General features: G+C 41.8%; 1 protein-coding gene and 1 long non-coding RNA gene across 2 annotated transcripts; one reads left to right on the top strand and one right to left on the bottom strand.

Annotated features, from left to right (window-relative positions):
• The first annotated feature begins 13,333 nt into the window (after positions 1 to 13,333).
• unc93a (unc-93 homolog A) lies at positions 13,334 to 22,459 on the top strand. The gene is made up of 9 exons (XM_046374001.1): positions 13,334 to 13,433; positions 15,817 to 15,950; positions 16,949 to 17,130; positions 17,594 to 17,823; positions 19,396 to 19,521; positions 20,101 to 20,312; positions 20,907 to 21,042; positions 21,251 to 21,382; positions 21,709 to 22,459. The coding sequence occupies exons 1-9, from the start codon at positions 13,379 to 13,381 to the stop codon at positions 21,990 to 21,992; spliced, it is 1,491 nt and encodes a 496-aa protein (XP_046229957.1). The 5' UTR covers positions 13,334 to 13,378; the 3' UTR covers positions 21,993 to 22,459.
• On the bottom strand, positions 13,999 to 18,790 carry LOC124050995. Its single transcript, XR_006841716.1, has 5 exons — positions 18,340 to 18,790; positions 17,667 to 17,835; positions 15,331 to 15,415; positions 15,016 to 15,070; positions 13,999 to 14,266 (listed from the first exon to the last, which is right to left on the bottom strand). It is a non-coding gene; the product is annotated as an uncharacterized LOC124050995 (long non-coding RNA).
• Positions 22,460 to 22,532: the final 73 nt, after the last annotated feature.

The following is a 22,532-nucleotide window of genomic DNA, read 5'->3' as shown; positions in this document are numbered from 1 at the left end:
AATGTAAGCTGATAGTATAAATACATAAACTGTGTAAACTTATCGTTTAATTAGCAACCAAACTAGCTAGCTTGCTCACTGACCATTAAAAATGCATCTACATGCATGTTTCAAGCACAGCATACACGAGGCTTACATAAACACGTATGCAAACCGTCCAGTAAAATGAATGAAAAACTAGCAAAGCAAAGGGTTTTGAGTCATCGATCTGCTGCTGTGTACTGTGTCCTCATCAGTCTTCTTTCTGTCTTCTGACTCAGCATTCCTGGTGGTGTTGCTCCTTCCACATGAACACAGATCAATAAATGAACTACGTCAGCATGCAAACTTGCAGGCTGGCTTCGACGCGCAGCCTCGAAACTACATGTGTTCTACAGGCTGCAACATTCGTGCACTTGCGAAGGTTAAGTGGAAGCTGTGGTGCTTGCAGAAATCCAGCGTGAACATACACTTACACACACACACACAAACACACAGGCCTGCTGTACATGCTGGGACTCACAAATATCCCGCTCTGTAAGCTGTGACACATTGGGCTATTGTTGGTTTAAGTATGAAATGTCATCATATGTTGCTAAGCCAAAATGAATTACCGTGTTTATGGTTTGAATGAATTGCTATATGGAGCCATTTCCTGTCCAGCTCGTATTACTGTAGCCTAATATCAACGGGCTCTGTGTTATGCTCCCTCATGGGGAATGAAGCAGAGTAAGTTACTTTTAATGGATTGTTTCAGGTGAAATTTATCCACTGTTTCTTTGTCACATGGCTTTATGTTTTCCTGCTGCTTCTTAAGCTCAAAATCATGCCCAGGTTTTCTTCCTCTCCCAGTTTTCTTGTGTGACACCTTACCAAACAGATAACACACAAAAACATACTGTCACTGCCGCCAAGGCAGTTTCAGCACTGAACTGGCACTGGTCTTTCAATTTACAGGGTGTTTTACATTGCCATGCAAATTAATTTCAGGGTGGACAGCTTGCACATCACAGCGTGTCTGGGTTTGTCCTCATTAGCTGCTTGAATTATTTTATTGGTTTGGAGAGCTCAGCTTTCAAAACTAGACCAGACTTGATTCAAATAAAATGAAGTTCATCATATCCTGTGAGCAGAAACATTGTGTTTCTCAGCTCGCATTTAGCAGGTTGAGAAGATCAAATTCACTCACTAAATTTACCATTTTCATGCACATTCACATTAGTAGAAAAGCGTAAACAGCAAATCTAAATAACTCAGTTGACCCCACAGTTGCAGAAGAAACCAGAAAAATACAACCAAGCAAAGAGATGAGGATCTCACAGGCTTTGTGTGTACATGTTGCCTATCTGGCTGCATGCTGTATCCCACAGTCCCACACTGCACCTTTTCAGCCATTCATATGTGTTATGTATGCACAGCAGAGTTGTGCTACAGGGGCTTTGCAGCATCTGTTGATCTGTCCTGTTGACTGAACATCTATTAGTCATGAAGCACAGAGGATATCACACAGCAGCAGCATGTTCTTCATGTTGTTCTTCAGTCTAACTGCACTAAATTCATACTGCCTGTTATTCTGTTTATGTGTTGTATGTAAATGGCTCAAGTCTCAAATTTCTTCACATGTATTTATCTTTCTGTTTGTCTTTGCGGCATCCTTGTTAATTGCTTCTGTTTCATACAAACGTTAAGCTCTGCAGGTTTTCGTAATGCTGTCAGTTGCTCTTCTTCTGTTATTATATTCTGGCTAAACCTACAGCCTGTCTGCCTTTTCTTATTGCATGTGTTCTGTTTCTTCTTTTACATCTAAACCTGTGCTGTCAAGTCTCTACTGGCCCAATAAAAACATACTCAAATGGAGAATAACTGACCAAATGGTATCAATGTAACAACAAGCCAACATTTAAAGGAACACTTTGACATTTTGGGAAAAAACACTTAAATCGCTTTCCGTCTGGTAGTTAGAGTAATAATGTGGTGTGACAAACAAACGCATTTCTGCCGCACTCCCTCACACGGACGCAAAGCAGCAGCCTAGAAACATGCAAGGAGATGGAGTTGAGGTAAAAACAGAGAGAAAAAGATGGGAGGGGTGGAGCACAAGAGGTGACAAACCCACAGAGAGGAGCTGAGTTTCACAGATGTGTTGGGCAGAGCAGCCATTGACAGGCATCTGGAAAAGACATCAGGGGAAGTGGTTTCAGTATGGGGAATTCTTTTCTCTACGTGGTTTCTTAAAACAGCTGCAGGGCTGTTTTGGGTTGACGCATGTTAACGTTATAACTGGGCTGGAATAATCTGGAAAGAACATAATGGGATTATGAAAAAGACACACAGTGGAGATGGCAGGTTACTATAGCATAAGAGTATCTTATAGCCTTTTGCACTGGATTTTAACAGAAACAGTTGAAATCCAGATGAACGTCTGGATGACCATCAGCTTTCAGTCATACCACTAACTGCTCCAAGTTTGACCTTAATTTAAGCAAAAAATTGGAAAAAATGGAAACCTGAACCCATGTGATATTTCTCAACGATAATTTCTGTGTTCCTTTCTGGTTCCTGTCCTGGTAGGTGTCTTGGGACCTGTGAATTTCCTCTTGCGGAGGTCCAAGACAAGAGGAAGCCAGAACAAGATGTGATAGATAACTGAATAGGAGGACTTTGCTAGTTTTCCATCTTATTTCCATATATTAGTCAAAGGGAGAAGATATGCTGATGACTCCCACAGTGCCTGACAGTGTTCTCTTTATGGCCCTGTGGCAGTCCAGTTTACTGACATTAAATGACGTAAGTGGACGGCAGACAAAAATACTTCACAGCATCTATGTATAGAGGACATTATTATGGATTATAATGTGTCAGAATTAAAGAGTCAAGCTCAGGCCACAGCACAGCTAGCTGACACAACAAAGACTGATCCACACTCTGGAGGATTTGTCTCATCTTTCCGGACTCTCGAGTATCTAAGAAAAACAAAATGCAAACACTAGACTCTCTCTGGCAGGCAGATGGACAGGCAGGCAGGTCTCTCAGCCAGTTCTCGTGTTTTTCTCCAGAACATCATCATTTCCTGACCAGCAGCAACGTGGAAAGTCCTCATTTGAACCAGGTGCAGCCATCACTCAATGCTGCGAGCCAGCAGCAAACTGCAACCCCACCTCTGGCCTCTGCCTCTGTGCCTGCATGTTGTGGAGCTGGAGTGATGGTGTCCAGCCAGACCGAGGTCAGAATAGTGGTTCTAAATATGTGTGGGTGGTGTTCTCCATCACCTCGTTGAGAACAGAAGTCCCAGTGGATTCGGACTAAAGTTTGAATATAAATTCATGCACATCAAATCAAATTTCTCTGTTAAATCAATGGGCAGACCACCCAGAGCATGTAGCTCATTAACATCTAAGAGATTACACAGGTCACATCACTCTGAGGACTGGTTGTAAAAGTCATTTTTATTGGATGAACCATGGCAACAGTGACAACAGCAGCGGGGCCCACAACCATTAAAATGCTGCATCATTTATTCAAATGTCCTGATGCTGGTATGTGCACATGTTTATATCAGCTTTGTTGTTCATCATAGAAAAGTTGTTGTTAAACTAATTTTAGTATCTTGACATTTATATTGTACTTCACAACATTACAGTTTCACTGTGTTTCTTAAAAAGGTTTTGCTTGAGCTAATAAACTTTTCTGAGATGGATATGTCAGATCACTGGCACAGAAAGTCAAAATGATCTGCATGGCATCGCTGAAAAATGCTCATAAAGGTAATTTGAATGACCTTTGTTGTCTGGAAGGAAGACTTCGTCATGAGGACATTAAGAGTACGGAGACTAAGAAAATAAAGTGAAATAATCACAAGCTTGGGCGTTGATACAGTACCTCCATCAGGGTCTACATAATGTGTGTGTGAGAGGAGAGTGTGTGTCAGTCTCTACCACTCAGCACCACCCCATTAAGTCAACTTTGGTCACCAGCAGACTGTGACAGAAACACACAAAGGAGCCTATAGAACCAGTTCTGTTAAACCAGTCATGGAGTCAATACACACACACACACACACACAGAACGAGAGTGACCTTAACTGCACTGAGTAGATTCACCATAAGAACGTGCACCTTCTGAAAGAGCAGCTATCACCGGCAGATCTTATCAGCTGGTGTAAAGGGGTGAAAAAATTTAGTTTAGGCCAGACAGTTCAGATCTTTTTACACGTAAAATCTTCTGTGCAATTTAATAAATAAGACAATAATTTTAAGAGTTCAGTGTAGATTATGTTTCATTGCTAGAGCAAAGATCAAACAAAACCAAGATGGTGGCAGCATCTGATTTGATAAAAAGAACTTCATGCCTATTTTCCCCTGCAGACGTTGTTTCTTTTCTTTCTCTCCACACACTGCTGTTCCCATCATTCCTCCTGTGCCACAGCATCACTTCTTTTTCCTTCTTAACCAGCTTATTCGTTAGTTTCAGTCATTTCTTTCCAAAAATCATCTTGTTGAAGATGGCACACACAAACCTCGAACATTTGATCATTTATTAATATTATACATTATTATGTCTTAGTTTAATTATATATATTGATTACAGATGCTAGAAAGATATTCACCAGCTTATTAGCTTATTAAGCTAATATTAGCAACATGTGTCAAGTGGAAACACTACAAAATATAGCCAGCTAAAGAAATGCTCCGTGTGTTGTTAAGCAAAGCCTGGTTTGGTTTCTACTGTAACTAGGAAGCTGGTTAGCCTGATGCCTTCGCGTTTGCAACTAATGTTAACTACAATACATTTTTGGCTTACAAATGTTAGCAAAATTTTACCACCCTACACACACTCTTTTATCATGTTCAACGCCATATTGTTTAGATTGTAATTACAGGCAACTGGGTTAAAGAAACCTCGTCAAGCCCCTTGTGAAACAAGTTCCAACAGTGATAAAAACGGCTAAATCTCTCTTTATTTCATTGTATCTCCCTTTATTTCCCAAGTTTTTCAATATTAAGTCTGTGGCGACCCTGATGCACCTCTTTAACACCATTTAACAGTAAATATTGGCAAATTATTTCTTTTCTTTTACATGCTAACAAACTGCTGGACTTGACAGGCATGTTGTGCCTTGAGGTTGCTAAGCTATGACAGAACAATCACTGCATTAAAAATCACAATACTGTATTAAGTAGCATAAAGAAAATAATTAGGCACAAATGTTTCCACAACACGAACTCTTCACATTCTCGGGTCTACTGAGAGCTCATAGCTGTTGATCAGTCCCAGCACTTTGTGGTGTGCTTGTGTAACAGAGGTGAGATAAGATGGAGACAGAGGGCCGCGCCGCCAGTTAGACAAGTTTCAAATATTCAAACTACCAGTAGGCCAACCACTGTAAATGCTGCTATACCTGTCTGTATGCTAGCTGTGTCACTCTGTGACTGTGTGAGTAAGTGAGTAAGCAGCAGAAACCAGTTTGGGAAGAATCAGCTGACAGGTTTGTTCACAGAAACAATGGGATTAGGAACTATTTTGCATCCCATTTGACAAGGCAGCTAACACTCGCCGAATTAAAATACAATGATGTAAAGCACTGATGTAAATCTGCTCTCTGTTATTAACATTTCACATTTGAAAATACTGACTATCCAGACATATTTTATTGCCTCAACACAGAACTGACACCTTTGAGTGTTTGCCAAATAACAAATCAGATCCGATATGGATGTTTTGTTTGTTTTGTTTCCAACGTATCCCCTCCTATCAAGCTAACTGGTAACTAAAAAGCCTGGTGGAAATTTAGAAAATGGGCCAAACAACAAGGACCGATATTTGGCCACTAAAACGTGACATTTTGGTTCATAGCACCTGAATTGTGAGGTGGTGATTTGGATTTCAAGTCCCTCAAATTTACACTGTAAACCAGTTTTTGTTGTCTTCCATGTTGCTTCAACATCTCCTCCTATACATTCTGTTCATTCACCTTCACCAAATTTGGTATGTAGAACATTAGGATTAACCCCTCGCAAAATACAGAAAAATACATTGGTATGCACATTCTCCCTGGTTGGCTCCATAAACTGTCATGTTTCCTCTGAGTAATCCTGCCACACTTCACACTTAATGGCATCGCATCTGAACATGGTTCTTCAGCAATGAGCTAGATTAAAACCGTGATAACTACACTGAACATCTCATTTTTATATAATGCATCCTTACAGTTGTAATATTTCCTGTTGGGATTTGATGATTTAATATATTTTAATGCGCATCAAGATGCCCACATCTTCTATTAATTAGCAAGTGTATTTGAACGGTGCTGAGTTGTCTCTCTTAATGATTTCTACTTTTTTGTGAGTTTTTCTACCTCAGAAACTCTGCAGCCACGACGTCTGTTGTTTCTCCATCTGCGTCAACATCACTACAAAAAGCAGTTAATTTCCTGCACCTCGCTGCTATTTCTGACCGAAATCACAATGAACTTTAAAAAACCTGCAGCTCCCCTGATAATCACACTAACCCAGTCTCCCTTTCCCACCGCCCCCCCACCCCTCTGCCTTTAGAAATCCAAAAACGCTCCTGGTCCTCTGCCATCCCTGCAATAAAGGAAACACTTAAGCTGCCTACGTTTCCCACAGTCCTCAGCTGCAGGCAGGCAGAAAGGGCTGTAATTTGCCTGTCTAATTACCAGGCTATTTAAAGTGGTGTGAGTGTGTGTGTGTGTGTGTGTGTGTGTGTGTGTGTGTGTGTGTGTGTGTGGGTGGGTGGATGGGGGGGGTGGACACGAGGCACTACTGCACTATTATACAGCACTTACACAGTATACACACATCGCAAACGCCCTGAGCTTCACAGGAACACAAGAATAGAACACACACACACACACACACACACACACACACACACACACAGTAGCTCCCAGCAGCTACAATAAAGCTGTCAGAGTCTGTAGCATCTCGGGGAAGAGAGTAGAAAAAGAGAGGATTGAGAGATAAATGGAGAGCACACAAAGCGAGAGCTGAATAATTCATGGCAGTTTTTTTTCTGATGGAGCTTTACTTTGTCATCATCTTTCCCTCCCCCTCTCTCTCTCCCTCTCTCTCTCTCTCCCTCTCTCTCTCCCTCTCTCTCTCTCACTCTCTCTCCCTCTCCCTCTCTCTCCCTCTCTCTCTCCCTCTCTCTCTCTCTCTCCCTCTCTCTCTCTCTCTCTCTCTCTCTCTCCCTCTCTCTCTCCCTCTCTCCCCTCTCTCTCCCTCTCTCTCTCTCTCTCTCTCTCTCTCCCCTCTCTCTCCCTCTCTCTCTCTCTCTCCCCTCTCTCTCCCTCTCTCTCTCTCCCTCTCTCTCTCTCTCTCTCTCTCTCTCTCTTTCTGGATATCTCCACGTCACGTACAGCGCCGAGCGAGGATTGGATGTTCTCGAATTAAACCTTGATAACAGCCACAGTTTCTATTGACTTAACAAAGTGTGAAGGAAAGTGTGATACGAGGTCTTTTTGTGCCGCATGTTCCCGTGAGCCTGCATGACATGTTGTGCATGTTGTGCTTTTCATTATCAAAGGTCAGAGCAGAAATGGCAGAAACATGCGATGATTCTGGGCGTGTTAAACAATAGAGATAAAGATGAAAAAGAAATTTATAAAGACCATATCGTATTAACTCTAATTTTGTAAAATCTTTATACTGTAAAGTTCTGTATTCACATGGTTTTCAAAGTGGGGTCTGATGGGAACCCTTGAGGTTCTCGAGGGGGTTTCATGGGGTCCCCAGCAAAAAGGAGTATAATTTATTTCACTGATCACAAGCAACACAGTGAAATAATGTGTAACTGCGTCGTCATGGGTTTCCATACACATTCAATAATAAAACATCTAAAAATCTGTAAAAGAGGGTTTAGGAGTCCCTGATGTGAAAAAGTACGGGAACCACAGCTTTATATTACAGAATATATGTTCCAGATACTTTTTTATTGTAAATTTCTTTGTTACGCTTTAGATTACTTTTTGATGTACTTGTGTGTTCACTGATTAATTAACTTACTAATTTAACAAAAGGGCCAGGCTTAATTATCTAACGGGTGGATCACCAGTAATGAGGCCTTTACGGTCCCAGAAGATGAAGTCTACCAAATCTTCTGGTGGCACCATGGGGTCAAAATTTCAATTAGTCCAAGACTTTGGTTCATGAGACACTAACAACATTCCCATGAGCCTCGGGTGTACCTTGTGCTTTGTGTTAATTGGTAAATGACGGCGGGTTTGATTCAGGATCGTCTTTGTGAATTAGAGACCGATTTGTGCAAATCGTCAGTAAATAAGAAAAGGAGAAAAGCCTGCTTTTCCTGTTTTCACTGTTTTTGTCTGCTGCTGTATGCTGCTATGTTACTCCCCCTCAATGGGACTTTGCATAATACACTTTTAATACACATTAACTGAAATCAATCCAATCCAATAGCTACATACTACACTGATAACTCTATTTTGTGGTGCACTGACAAGTTATCATCAGCAGCCTTTTGCACTTGTTAAACCTGGACATTTACTGTTCTTTTTTACTTTTTAATTTGTGTCAAGTTGTAGGCTGTATAACTGTTCCTAAACTTCACTTTTATCACGCTCTAAGCCGCATGAATTTAATCTTATCTATTCGCTTTCAGAAACCAAACACACAGGGTGGCAGATAAGGAACAACGAAGCTTTTAGAATTCTTGCTTCAGTTTCTACATTTAGCAGCAGCTTGTCGCCTGCAGTGTCGGTAACTGAACGATTTTAGATGCAGCCACACCTCCAGAAACTAATCTTCAGTCTGTTTGAAAGAAACAAAACAAGCTGTTTCCATAAAATCATATCAGATTTTAAATAGCTTGCTTATGCCTAAAAATATTGTATGCCATGACTGAGGAAAATGATTTCTATTACTGTAAAAACTTCTGAACCCTGTGTCCTCGCGCTCTTTTTGAGTTGCCAACACACACAGTTCTCTCCCTCTCTCTCTTTCTGTTGACTGTGTGTGTGTGTGTGTGTGTGTGTGTGTGTGTGTGTCATTCAGCTAAATAAAGCCGTGGAGTGTTGGGTTCAGCATCTCTGCGCTGTCTGCTCATTGTGCTGCTGGGAAAGCAACAGTAGCAACCCAGCGGATGATGCACCGTGTCAGCAAACACATAACAATAGATCGTCTGGTGTCTCACTCACACACACTCACACACACACAAAGTGTCACAATGGATGTTTTGGGAGTGACTCCAGGCTGTCACCAGTGTAAAACACTAAGCCTGTTTGCAGTATATCGCCTGGTACAAACAAGATGCACAACCACACAAATGCTGCCAGATAACAAAACAAAACAGATCTTTCTGGAGCAGAAGACTTTTTAATAAATTTTCCTGGAGTGCAGCTAAGGGCATTACAGAGTAAAAATCAGATAAGTGCTCAGCAAACACAGGCCTTTAAACAAAGTATGATTCTGTTATGGTGGATAAGACCAGACAACAGTCATATCTTTGATTGACTGCCACCATCTCACATTAATCAATCAGCCATAATCTGAACCTCGGCTGATCAGCTTGTGAAAACCATGAGGCGCTTTGGTGAGATGAATAACAATGAGCACGCTGTCCAAAGTGTGTCAGAGCATGTTGTTGTCCAGAGAAGGCAAAACAACCCTGACATGTTGGTTTTTCGCTTCCCTCCATCTGTTTTTATGCATGTTGCATTAAAAAAAACTGACATAACTCTATATGGACAAAAGTATGAGGACATGCCTCAGTATTATGGAATTCAGATGTGTTATGTGGTAAGTGATTCAATATTTACAGTTTTTATTGTAATTCAAGGCATCACAATAAGCTCTGAGAAACTTTTAATGAGCATTTTGACTGTTTTATGACAATTAATCATCCTAAAAAATAACTGACAACATAACATTAAATAACTAGGGGGAAAAAACACTCAAAAGACATAGAAGAACACGCAGATCAGCATCAGCCTAATGTGTTGCTTCCTCTTACTTGACCATATGTACATCGAGCCACCATCTGTGTGCTGGTGAGGAGAACACGAGCTCCAAAGTCAAACTGCAGCAACAGAAGATGAGCTCATCTCAAACCGCTAACGCCGGCTAACCGCTGAAGATCCCCCACGTGTCACCGCGGCCGGCAGAGGCTGACACCTAAATGCAGTGTGAGAGGCCGGAAGCTAAAAGCAAAGCTCGCCACAGACACGAGCTGCTAAAAGCAAAAGGCTGGGGGTCGCCGCATGCTGTGGTTATTAAACCTGAGGCTGGGGCTGCGAGCGGCTGCTGTGTGGTGAGCGCAGATCTGATTCACGCTAATGACAGTTTTTCAACCCACAGTGATATTTATGAAAAGGCTATTGTTTCAGTTTATCAGTTTATCAGTTTATTTAAATATATCTGGTTTTATACCCGAAGCGCTTCACACAGGCATCCAGTGTGTTATTGATTGTGTTGAGCGAGTATTTACTCGATCAAACTGGAACAACAGATCAAACGGGGGCAGTAATGACTGGAACAAATCCATACTTCCTGTTCAGCAAACTACAGTCAGAGCCTTCCTCTCTGCAACAACCACTCAGCAAAAGGCAACCTTCTCATCCTCCAGAGAAAACACACCACAACAAGTGTCCCTGGACTGTTCTACAACAGTCCAGGCCCAGCAGATCTCCTTCTCTGGGTCTGGGTCTGGGTCCTGAGCAGGTGCTCTCCATTAGGGGTGAGCAACTACAACAAGAAATAAGAAACAACATTCTGTCTTTGCTGTCTTTGGCAGGGTTAGATGAGAAGATTGACACTCGTCTCCATGTTAAGTAGGGAGCTGAAGGCGGGAGGTAATTAGCTTAGCTTAGCATTAAGCTAGCCCCTTCTGCACCAGTTTTAATAAACGGGGAGGCACTTGAAGAAGATCACAGCATGGACAGCTCACGGCGCGTTGTCCTCTCTGCAGCATGTGGGAGTCCAAGCAATAGTCCAATCCAACAGCTTCAAAACAAAGAATTTTATCTGTTAGAGCAACATCAGGTTCGTCCTCATCTAAAGCTGATGTTAAAAGGACTGAGGCCTTAATGGGTGCCTGACGAAGCTGCTTCTGTCAACATAACAACACTGATTAGTGTCGAACAAAACCAATATTTCTGTGAGAAGAAATGACAAATTTCTTTAGACTAAAAAGTAAACAACAGCATGATATTCTCTTTACTCTCATTTTTCTTCGGTTCCAAATGGTGCATTGTTTTAGAAGGAAGGAAATCAGTGACGTCTAAACTGTCTGTTTCTCTGTTGGTTTCCTCTTCCAACCTCCTCCCTAAACTGTAACCTTTCACCTTTGCCTTCACCTCAGGTCTTCCCTTTGCAGAGAGTGCACTTTTAAACATGATAAGCTGATCGTAGCCTGTAAACAAAGCAGCATCAGGAAGACACACCCGCTCGGCTTTGCTCCCCTTGTTCAAAATGCATATGTGTGTGTTTTTGTAAATATCTGATAAACCGAGGCAGGAATTTAAAGAAAATTCATGACATTTACTTTGTTTCCGTTGTATAAAAAAATAAGAAGTATGGTATGCTGTGCTTAATATTTGATCTTAGGGTTTTTAGTCCAGCCAGTCGACTGGATTTCTTTATTATTTATGGCTTACAAGAATTTATCAGAGCGTTGTTAGGTTTTATTAAAATCAGATGTGCTCCACCCCTGATTTGATTGATTACGAATAATGGCTGCATCACTGGTTGTCTGTGGGAAATGTAAATATTCCTGTCTGTTTAGACATTCACAATCTCCACTTTTCTGCACTGAAGGGAAATTCAGGGAGGAACACTGGATGCTTAAACTTATTTGTCATAAAAGTGGTCAGATTTGAAGATCTGGAGGCGGTCGGCATCTTCAATCCAACAGGCTCAGTATCAGCCTCCATCTTTAAAAACTCATATCAGTTAGACCCCAGTCTGGTTCACACACAGGTCTGAGATTCCAGGAGGGATTTGGGGCGAGAGAGCTGGAGGATTGGGTGAGAAGAGAGAGTTTGCAGGAGGAAGAAAGTGTGTGTGTGTGTGTGTGTGGGGAAACAAAGTGAGTCTTTTTTCCCATGACTCTGTAGCAGTCGGACAGGTTGGGGTCTGGGATTAGTGAGCGTGACCCAGCTCAACCTGGAGTAATGAACCCTGCCTTCACAGCTCCAGTCCCACTCTGACAAAGGCCTTCAAAAGAAAGAGGAAACCTTAAAAATCTCCTCCTTGTTCTCCTTTTTTGATGCAAAGCTTTAAATTGTTCTTTTCATAAACAAATTTGGGTTATGATTATCTGCTGTAATTGTCTTTTGGTCAAGTCCTTCGCTAACAGAAACCCCAAGAACAGTTTCATCATTAAAAATAAAATTCTAAAAAAAAAAAATTCTACAAATACGCAATCTCTTTCCCAGAGAAGATCATTTTTTTATTTCATATACCATTAAACCTGCACATACATCAGCTTCACAGGGTTATTTTTTTCAAATTGAACATGTACAAGTCGTAGTTTGATTCGCTATCGACAGCAGATGCATTATTGATTAAAGTTGTGTCGAGTAACTGCTGAAACATGAGAACAACATGCTGCAGCGTCACACCTCACTGAGGTTTGTGTGTAACAGAGTCCTCTGGTGGCCGACTCTCCGTCTCTCTCTCTCTCACACACACATAAACACACACACTCTGAGTGTATTATTAAAGTGCCCTAAGCTGGTCTGCTTACAGAGCTTTCAGCTCATATCTAAAGCAGAGCAGACATACCTGTCTGTCTGCCACTCTAATACCTGTAATTCTCTACCTCAGGGTCCAGCAGTGTGTGTGTGTGAGTGTGTGTGTGTGTGTGTGTGTTTGTGTGGGGAGGTTAGCTCTTAGATCAATTTATTTAGTCAATAAGACGGTAGGTAAACTGTAGTTAAAGTCAAACCATCCAATCAGACGCCTGCTTTGCTGTGACTTCACAACTGCAGTCAGCTGTCTGCTGTTCAGTCGTGACTTTTGGGCTTTTTAAAGGAATGCTACGTAAATCATCTCTTTGAACTGCGCTTGCGCTGGTCTTTCTGCATGGTATTTCAGTGTAAAATGCTTTCACTTGTCTTTAAATCATTTTTAATGCTCTTTTAAAAGTTATACTGAGATGTGGATCAGAGCTGATTGGTCTGATCATGGCACTAGTCATTTATTTGACCACATAAAGTATTTACTCAAGGGAAGATCATTGTGTGAAGTGACTCTAATGAGACACTTTGATCAGCTTTACAGACATGAAAAATAAAAAGTAAAAGTGCAGCAGACAACGTGGGAGAGTATGAGGGATGCGGGTGGGGTTGGGGCAGGGGTGGTGGTGGCTGCAGAACGCCATGACCAAAGGCAGACGGTGAAAAATTATGGTGAATCTTTAAATGCAGCTTGGCTGTTTCTGCTGGGGATTTCTAAAAGGCAGCTGGGGATTGGACGGTAAGCTGGAAAACACGCCTGGTGATGGGAGAAATGTGTGTGTGTGTGTGTAGAGTTGAATTATTTGAGTCTTAAAGGTGGCAGATATTCGAAGACAGACGTATCTAATCCTCTGCTGTGAGTACACGTGGGCATGAACATACTCTCCACCTTATGGCAGAATATTTCCTAACAAAGATGGCTGACTGAGACTCTTGCAGGATGACGCTGGGAAAACTGCAGGGTTTCAACACGTCAAGTCAATTTGCATTATTTTACACTTGCAAGTCTTCGCATTCATTTCCGGAGCAAAAGAAGCGATAAAACGACGCCGTCAAAGTTTCCCCCCGCTAAACTTGAGTACAAGTACAGAACTGTCACGGCAAAATACACTGAAACCATCCAAAGCATTCATTACATTGAACGGTCCTGAAACTGTTATTACGTATTATCATACATATCACAGTGTTATCACATTATCATTATTGCATGAGGTGTTATAGTTGGTTGAAATGGAGCTAATTTGAACTACTTTATATAGAACTACTTTAACTATTTTATAAGTAGAATAATAGGGTACCGTAGTGAAGTCTCCTCTAGGCTGAAGGCTAAAGATATAAGATGTAATATTTCCATATTAAAATGGATAAAAACAACTAAACCTTTGTTTTTTATTGCTTGTGTTGTGTTCTTATCCTAAATGCTTCCAGCAGTTTTCCAACCCAGAGAAATCTGTGATTCTGCGGCCAACAACTGAGCTTTTTATTCACCTGCCACTGACAGCATGCATGTGAAGTGTTGCACTTACAGTGTGGCTGGACGTTTGAGGCTTTATTTGTGGACTCTGTCTCCCTCTGTTGGCCAGAAAATAAATACTTCAATAAAAAATAGATTGAGTAAAGGCTTCACTACATGGACAAAAGTATTGGGACACACTGATTTTGTTTGCCTCTTTGTATTGCAACCCTGGCACAAAAATTTCCTGTGGGATCAATAAAGTTGTTATCTTATCTTATTATTGAATTCAGGTATGATGTGGGCCTGTTCCTCAGGGTTTGGGCTTGGCCCCTGACTTCCAGTGAAGTGAAATCTTAATGCTTCAGCATACCAAGACATTTTGGACAATGCTATGCTTCCAACTTTGTGGCAACAGTTTGTTGAAGGCCCTTTTCTATTCCAGCATGACTGTGCCCCAGTGCACAAAGCAAAGCTCCATAAAGACATGGTTGGATGAGTTTGGTGTGGAAGAACTTGACTGGCCCACACAGAGTCCTGACCTCAACCCCATCCAACACCTTTGGGATGAACTGGAACGGAGATTGTGAGCCAGGCCTTTTGGTCCAACATCAGTGTGTGACCTCACAAATGCTCTACTGAATGAATGGGCACAAATTCCCACAGAAACACTCCAACATGTTGTGGAAAGCCTTCACAGAAGAGTGGAAGCTGTTGTAGACATAAATGCAGTGTCATTAAAGTCCCTGTTGGTTTAATGGTCAGGTGTTCCAATACTTTTGTCTATATGGTATAACTCTGGATCAGGAGCTCACTGTAACATCAGGACTGTTATGTTAGGAAAGGAATTCAAAATGTCTCGATCTACTAATCCATATTTAGCACATGAACTGCTGAGTCAGTTTGTACGTTGCGTTTTGTTGCTGTGGAGATAAAAATCCACTGTGACTTAAATCTTAACAACAGGGCGGAGACGTCTATCAGAAGTCCATAAAAAAATAAACATCTGATAACAACACTGGAATTATAACCTACATAAACAATCATTCTGATTTTCACAGCATGTCCAAAGTAAAGATGTCAAGACGTCTCCAAGCACAGGACAGACTGTCCACTCAGACTCTTAAAGTCCAGACGGAGACGACATGCAATAAAAAGCAACTACAGGTTGTGCTTCACAGACCTGATATGAGTCCACTACGAGGTGGTCAGATCTGGTTTTTGGATGGGCGGGTTGCTTATCAAGCTGCGACGTCCACGCGTGTTTTCTGTCAACAACAAAAACCCATTAGGCTGTAAAGAAAAAACCAAACAAGCAGCAGTAAAACCTTATCTGTCGTGTGGAGACGAGAGTTGGAAAGGAAGAAAATTTGCAAGGTTTACAGTAAATCATCTTTACTGATTCACAGGACGGAGGGAGGAGTGCAGCTCCTGCAGATATATGAGTGAATCGAGGGAGTCAAGAGATAAGAGGTCCTCAGTGTGACACGTGTGACACGTCAAAACTGTGTGTGTGTGTGTGTGTGCTGGACTTTGTTCTCAGCTGTTTCCAGTGTGTGTCCAGTTTGTCAGACACGGAGAGAAGCTCCTCTGACTTTCACTCTGGAGCTTTGCAGCTGCTGCAAAGAAAAAGCCAACATAAACACCTCTCTGTGTTTTTTCTCTTAAGGCAGAGGGTCCCGTGGAGGTTTCTTCCTCTCAGAGAAGGCAGCCATGATCAGCCGTAACTTCAAGAACGTGTTGGTGGTGTCAGTCGGGTTTCTGTCTCTGTTCACGGCTTATGGAGGCCTGCAGAGTCTGCAGGTAGGTGGAAGAGTTCGGTATTTCTACACACAAAAGTTACCGGTGTATGTCAAATATTAAATATTAAAATGAAGAGTGTAGGGGTTAGTGTCATGGGTTCTTTTACGAAGGGATAACAAAATTAAGGGATTTTGTTTTTTTTTTTTTAATATGCAGGACCACAAAAGTCACATAAATTCTAATAAAGCAACTAACTGTACAGCATAAATAGGCAGAGATAAATGTGTTTACAAATTCATTTATTAAGCTACAAATTCAAAAAGTATTAAGTGATCCATCAATTCATATTTGTTTTGTTTAGCGATAAAAGGAAGTATTTATTTTAATCATAAAGGCTCTTAATGTGGCCTTAAATTAAAAAATACTGGAGGCTTGAAAGTCTGCATATGCACACAATTTAATCAAATTAGAACATGTATTAGTTTTATCCCTTGAAATGGGATAAATGACTCATTTTGACATCATTTATATATAAAAAAGTCAGCATCTTTGGGGCTTTGAGAGGTGATTCACAGAAGGCCAACTAGTTTACAGCATTACTTACTGGCTGTTCATGTTTAGATTCATTCGTATCGAGACAAGATTTTCTTATTAAATCTGACTCTTTATCTTAAATTGTATTTAATTTAACTATGGTTAAGCATTTGCTTTTGGTTAAATATTTTTCTTCTTTTAATCATAAAGACCGAGAGGTTTTTAATGTACCTTTAAAGTGAGAAATTATGTATTTATATATTTTTTGTTACATTAAAAGCTTTTAGTCATATTAACGTCCCTCATCTTAGGTTTGTAAACAGAAGTCAGCTTTGGTTCAATGAAAATTAAAACCTTACTGTCATATGAATCAAATTAATGAACGCATATGTTTTAAACTGATGAAATGTGCCTTCCGGTCCTGGATCGATGGCGTAGAAGTATCTTCAATTCAACGCCATCATTAAAATTAGCACAGACGATTTTGGATGAAAATACGAAAGTGTCCGTCTCTGTGTGTGCAGAGCAGCCTGAATGCAGAGGAGGGGATGGGGGTGGTGTCCCTGAGCGTCATCTACGCCTCCATCATCGTCTCCTCCATGTTCCTCCCTCCCATCATGATCAAAAATCTGGGCTGCAAATGGACCATTGTTGTCGGCATGGCCTGCTACGTCTCCTACTCCTTCGGAAACCTCTACCCCGGATGGTAATCGATCAGTCATCAATCTGCTCCTGTTCTCAGGAAAGACTTAAATACCCTCACAGGCATTTCCTTGCACCTTCTCCACACACTCCGTGCCTCGTGTGCACACAGCATCTCACCTGCAACGCACGCCAGAAACAATCAATCTTTTTATTTCTCTGATTGGCTGCTCCCTCCCTTCATAGTTCACTTCTGCTGCTCTGTCGAGTCAAAGAGCAAAGCCCAACCTGCAAAGCTAAAGTCGCTCTGCTAAGGTGATAAAACAATTTGTGCATCCGCCAAAAGTTCTTGCTTGGCCCGAGCTACACCCTTCCACCAAGTGGACCAGTAGTTTTTCCATAATCCTGCTGAGAAGCTGACAAACCAACAAACCGGACTGAAAACATGACCTCCTTGCACATTATTGCAGTTTTTCTCTGGACAAAATGACCAAAAGTTCTCGTTCTCTCTTTTCTCTCTCACACAGGTACACCCTCATCCCCACCTCAGTGATCCTGGGTTTGGGCGGCTCTCCTCTGTGGTCGGCTAAATGCACCTACCTGACCATCTCCGGAAACGTGCAGGCTGATAAGGACGGCAAAAAGGGCTCGGATGTCATCAACCAGTACTTTGGCATCTTCTTCTTCATCTTTCAGTCGTCTGCCGTGTGGGGAAACCTCATGTCGTCGCTCATCTTCGGACAGGACACCAGCATAGGTAGGAGGACGACTGAGAGCGAACGAGTTGGTGAAAAACTTTAATGATGTCAGTCAGTCAGTGTGTCGACATAAGCTGATCAAATGTCTAATTTACAGCAACTCGGGACATTTAATTTAATGGAAAATGCTGCACTTTTTACACGTTATGCTTACATGACACGGTGTAGTGCTATACTACTAATGTACCCAGTAGTATACAAAGTAGAATTAGCTCCACACAGTATTCATTAGTGGGAAAAACACAACAGTATAATGTTCTGGTTGCAACAAAGTATTTTTAAACCATAGTATTTCTACTCCACTGAAGGATCTGAGTACTTCTTCTGCCACTGAATTCAATAATTTATGTTCTAAACAACTGCTAAACCATGAGGTATTAGCTCTGGTGTTTGGTGTGATGTACCAAACAGGGTAGCACAACATGCTAAGATAAAGATTTCCGTTGGCTAATCGTGCACAGCTGTGAGGTTAAAGCCTGGATATTCTCAGGGGTGGAAGTGTAACGTGACCTTACCTTCAGCACGTGAAAAGGCCACCTAAACCTCCTGGAGATCTACGACTTCCTGAAAACCAGCCCCTCCTCACTGGCAACCTGCTGCACTAAGTGGGCGTAACTAAGCAGGACCAATGAAATCACAAATTCAATCCCGCCCCCCCAGTCCCACCAAATCACACTGACTTGTGCTCCATAGCTGAAAGTCCCATTGGTTCACACTTTATTTGCACCCATTTGACAACCTCTAAGGCCAAAGCCCTGAACCCTCACAGGCTTCACCCCAAGTGTCTCGGTTTGCTGGGTGGGTTCTTTATCCATCTTCTTATCCCGTGTGCAGCTGACTCACACTCCCTCCAGTGTGCAAGGTCTAACAGGTGGTGTGCAATGTTTTCTTTTTTTTATGGTTTCCGTTCAGAGGAAAATAATAAAATGTGAGTGCAAAGAGTGGATGATGTTGCCAAGTGTGCAGTTTATCACTTTATGGATGTTGTTGCTCTCCGTCTTATCACACGCTGGATGATGATGAGCGTTTCTTTGAAGAGCAGCACGACGCAGAGATTTTTATTTCCGCTTCTAAAACTGAATTATGTTTGTTTGAATAATGAAGTGGATATGGAAGAATAATGGATGCTTATCAACCATGCAACGGCCGGCGCGCATCTGAATTTGCTTATGCATCACTTTGGTGGGATTCCGCCACTGCATAGGAACTAAAAGGATTCCCACCATGAGGGAAACCACTATTAATATTTGCCTACACCACCTTTTTAATGTCTTTATTTTCTTGAGAAGGAGTAGCAGGGGTGGACAAAGTATTCAGATCTGTTACTTAAGTAAATACTACAATTTAAAAATACTCTTCATCTGCCAAGTAACTGGTAACTACAAACACTTAACAAACGTAGTGAACGAACAAGCACAGTATTTCTCTCTGAAATGTAGTGTGATGTAGCAACACTCAAGCAAAGCACAAGTAACTCAAAACTGAGGGCCTCCACTTGAGTAAAAGTACTTTGCGTCACTGTGAAGTAGTATTTACTGACGTGTGTAAATGTACTGTTGTTTTCCCGCCAGCTGTCATCCCGGAGGAGCAGCTGCTGACCTGTGGAGCGGCTGACTGCGGCCTCGTCATCAGCAGCAACAGCACCTCCACCAGGCCTGCTCAGAAACTCGTGTGGACGCTCGTCGGCTGCTACATCGGTAACGTTAACGTCTACTTTGGCGTCACGGTCGGGTCCGAACCTTAAGGTGTTCTTCCTCAAAACATTAAATATGATGACTCCAATAGAGTTTGTTTCAGTTGTTAAATTATTCATCCATTAAAAACCAAAACGTGTGCGTAAAAGTGGCTAAAATTGGTTCTGTTTGTCAAATTTGGACAAAAACAAGAATATTTTGATATTTAGTGAAACACACTTACAGTATTTGTTTTCTTTCTGAGAAAAGAAAAACTATTGTACAATCACATTTTATTGTTCCTGGCTACACATCGGCAGCTAGCTGCCTTATGCTGTTACAGATTATATCATGTATTACAAAAGTGGTCGAATATTTTATTAAACTTTTATATTTTCCCGAGTGTTTGCGGGATTCCTCCAGACGGCCAGTGTTCAGAAGAGGTTGTTTTTCAACATTTTTGCCCGTGTTTGACAGTCTTATCGCAGACACCAACGGGAAAGGCAGGGAAGTGTTTTTCACGAATTTTTTTTTTTTTTGCTTGAATGAACAAACAAACAAAAATAACAAACTCTAAACATGCGGCTCTGTGTTGTGAGGCAGGCGTCGGCTTGCTCGCCATGCTCATTGTGGCGGTGTTTCTGGACAACATTGACCGGGAGCAGACCAGCCAGTTCCGCGGGAACCGGGAGCCGTTCTGCCACACGTTCCTGGCCACGTTCAGACTGCTGAAGGACTGGAGGCTGGTGACCCTCATCCCCCTCACCATGTACAGCGGCTTCGAGCAGAGCTTCCTCGCCGGGGAGTACACCAAGGTGAGGAGATCTCCCAACAGAAATTAGTAACCGTGTTGTTGTCTGTATTTTTGTGAAAGTCTCAAACATGACACTGGAACTGATTTGTTGTTTAAAAAAATGAAAAAACTATCGATGCAGCAGAATCAGCCTACATTAGCCAGCGCGTTAAGCTAGCTGAAGCTAATGCAGCCGCTAGCTCCATGGCGCCAGATTTTTTTAAACTTGTCTTCAGTTCAAACTGGCACCGACTCAAGTGACATCAGTTGAGGCAACCTGCCACATTTAGCTGTTCCTGTTCATAATGTTGTGGTGCTGTAGGAATGTTTCGAACTCGGGAGAACCCCGTTTGTCTTTCGTGTGATACCTGAAGGCAACGCTCACGTTTGAGGCCAAACCGTCTTTTTCTCTGCCTAATCAAGTAGTTTTGTTTTGAACAAAGCTGTCACTGCAAACTGAAAATAATGATAAAACTAAAAGAAAAGGTGTTTGCACAGAGGACACAAACCCCAAACTGAACCGTCCACCTTCACCTCCTCCCTCTGTGGACTTTGTCACACTCCTTTCTGTCAGGTGTTCATTTGTGCGATTTGTAAATGTTGTGTTTCTCTGCAGAACTACGTGACATGCGCTTTGGGGATCCATTTTGTCGGCTTTGTGATGATGTGTTTTGGAGCCTCCAATTCTCTTTGCTCGTTTCTCTTCGGGAGACTCGCTCGGTACACCGGCAGAGCTGCGCTCTTCTGCCTGGGTAAAGTTTATTTCACAGTAAAACAGGACATTGTAAGTGATGAATTAGTTAGTTAAGAGTTTGCTCCTCAGATGTCAGCAGTCACTGAGCTGTAGAAGACGCTTTTTTAAACAGAAAACACACAGTAAATGGGGACTCAACAGAACGTACATTATGAAAACCTGATCTGAAAGACATCCATTTGATTTGCATTTCTGTCCATTTTCAGCTGCGGTGACCAACCTTTCCTGCATCATTGCTCTCTTGTACTGGAGGCCTCATCCTGACCAGCTGCCGGTCTTCTTCGTGTTTCCTGCCCTGTGGGGTATGGCTGACGCCATCTGGCAAACTCAGACCAACGGTAAGAACCTCCCAACTCCAAAGAAGAATTTGTTTGCTAGTTGCTTGTGTTTATTCATCGTCCGAGGTTGAGGTTGACTGTTGGTTATCACTCTTACTGATTATGGTGAACTCCTTACCATCTGAAAACAAGAACTGAGGTCTCCCTGAGGTCACTTGATAAGTTTCCCTCAGGATATTTTAGCCTCATCACAACCACTGGTGTTTTTCTTTGTTCTGTCTACACTTAACTACTGTGGGATGAGCTGCTCCTTCGTGGAGACTGGAGAGTTAATCACTGCTTTATTTTTTTTAAATGTTATTATGTGTCTGCTTTCTGGCCTACAGCTCTTTATGGCATCCTTTTCCCCCGTGACAAAGAGGCCGCATTTGCCAACTACCGTATGTGGGAGTCACTCGGTTTTGTTATCGCCTTCGCCTACAGCACATTCCTGTGCCTGGAGTATAAACTGTACATCCTGCTGACCGTCCTGCTGCTGACCGCCGTCACTTACCCCATAGTGGAGTACTACGAACACAAGAATCCCACGCAGCCTGTTGAACAGGGGACCTACTCAGGTCAAAAGAAAACCAAGGAAACGAAAAACATCATATGCCAGACACTATTATAGTGTTTTTAGCCTCATGGCTATTACTGATGCCAAACTGTTGAAACCGAATGAAACCAGTCAAAACTGCACACTGGGTCTAATATTCACTGGTTCAACCGTATAAAACATAAAGAAAAGGAAACGTGATAAAGAAAAACATCACAACACTCGACACTGCAACAACAATACTTTGTATGTGTGGCTTTTTTGGGTAAAATATTTTGTGCCTTTTATCCCCATGAAGTTGAAAATTCCAGGTATATGAAGATTAAGCACAAATTATGTTAGTTATCAATCTTACCCGTCCAAATTTAATGCTTCGTTTGTGATGTTTAAGGGTTGTTGTTCCTGTCCAATTATCAAAGCACCAGATTTTGTAAGTAGCGTCTCACACTGTAATAAATGTTACTTTGCTCTGATTGTCTAACCTAAATGATATACTGTACATTTAAACTGCGACGTGTTCAATAAAAGTATTAATATTTTGAGCTTCGTATCAAACAGACTGCTGTCCCATCACCCCATCGCATCTGATGCTTCACTACTAACACGAGATGCAAC

The sequence above is a fragment of the Scatophagus argus genome, chromosome 19, assembly GCF_020382885.2.
Source record: "Scatophagus argus isolate fScaArg1 chromosome 19, fScaArg1.pri, whole genome shotgun sequence".
Lineage (NCBI taxonomy): Eukaryota > Metazoa > Chordata > Actinopteri > Scatophagidae > Scatophagus > Scatophagus argus.
This window is presented reverse-complemented; position numbering and strand designations above follow the sequence as displayed.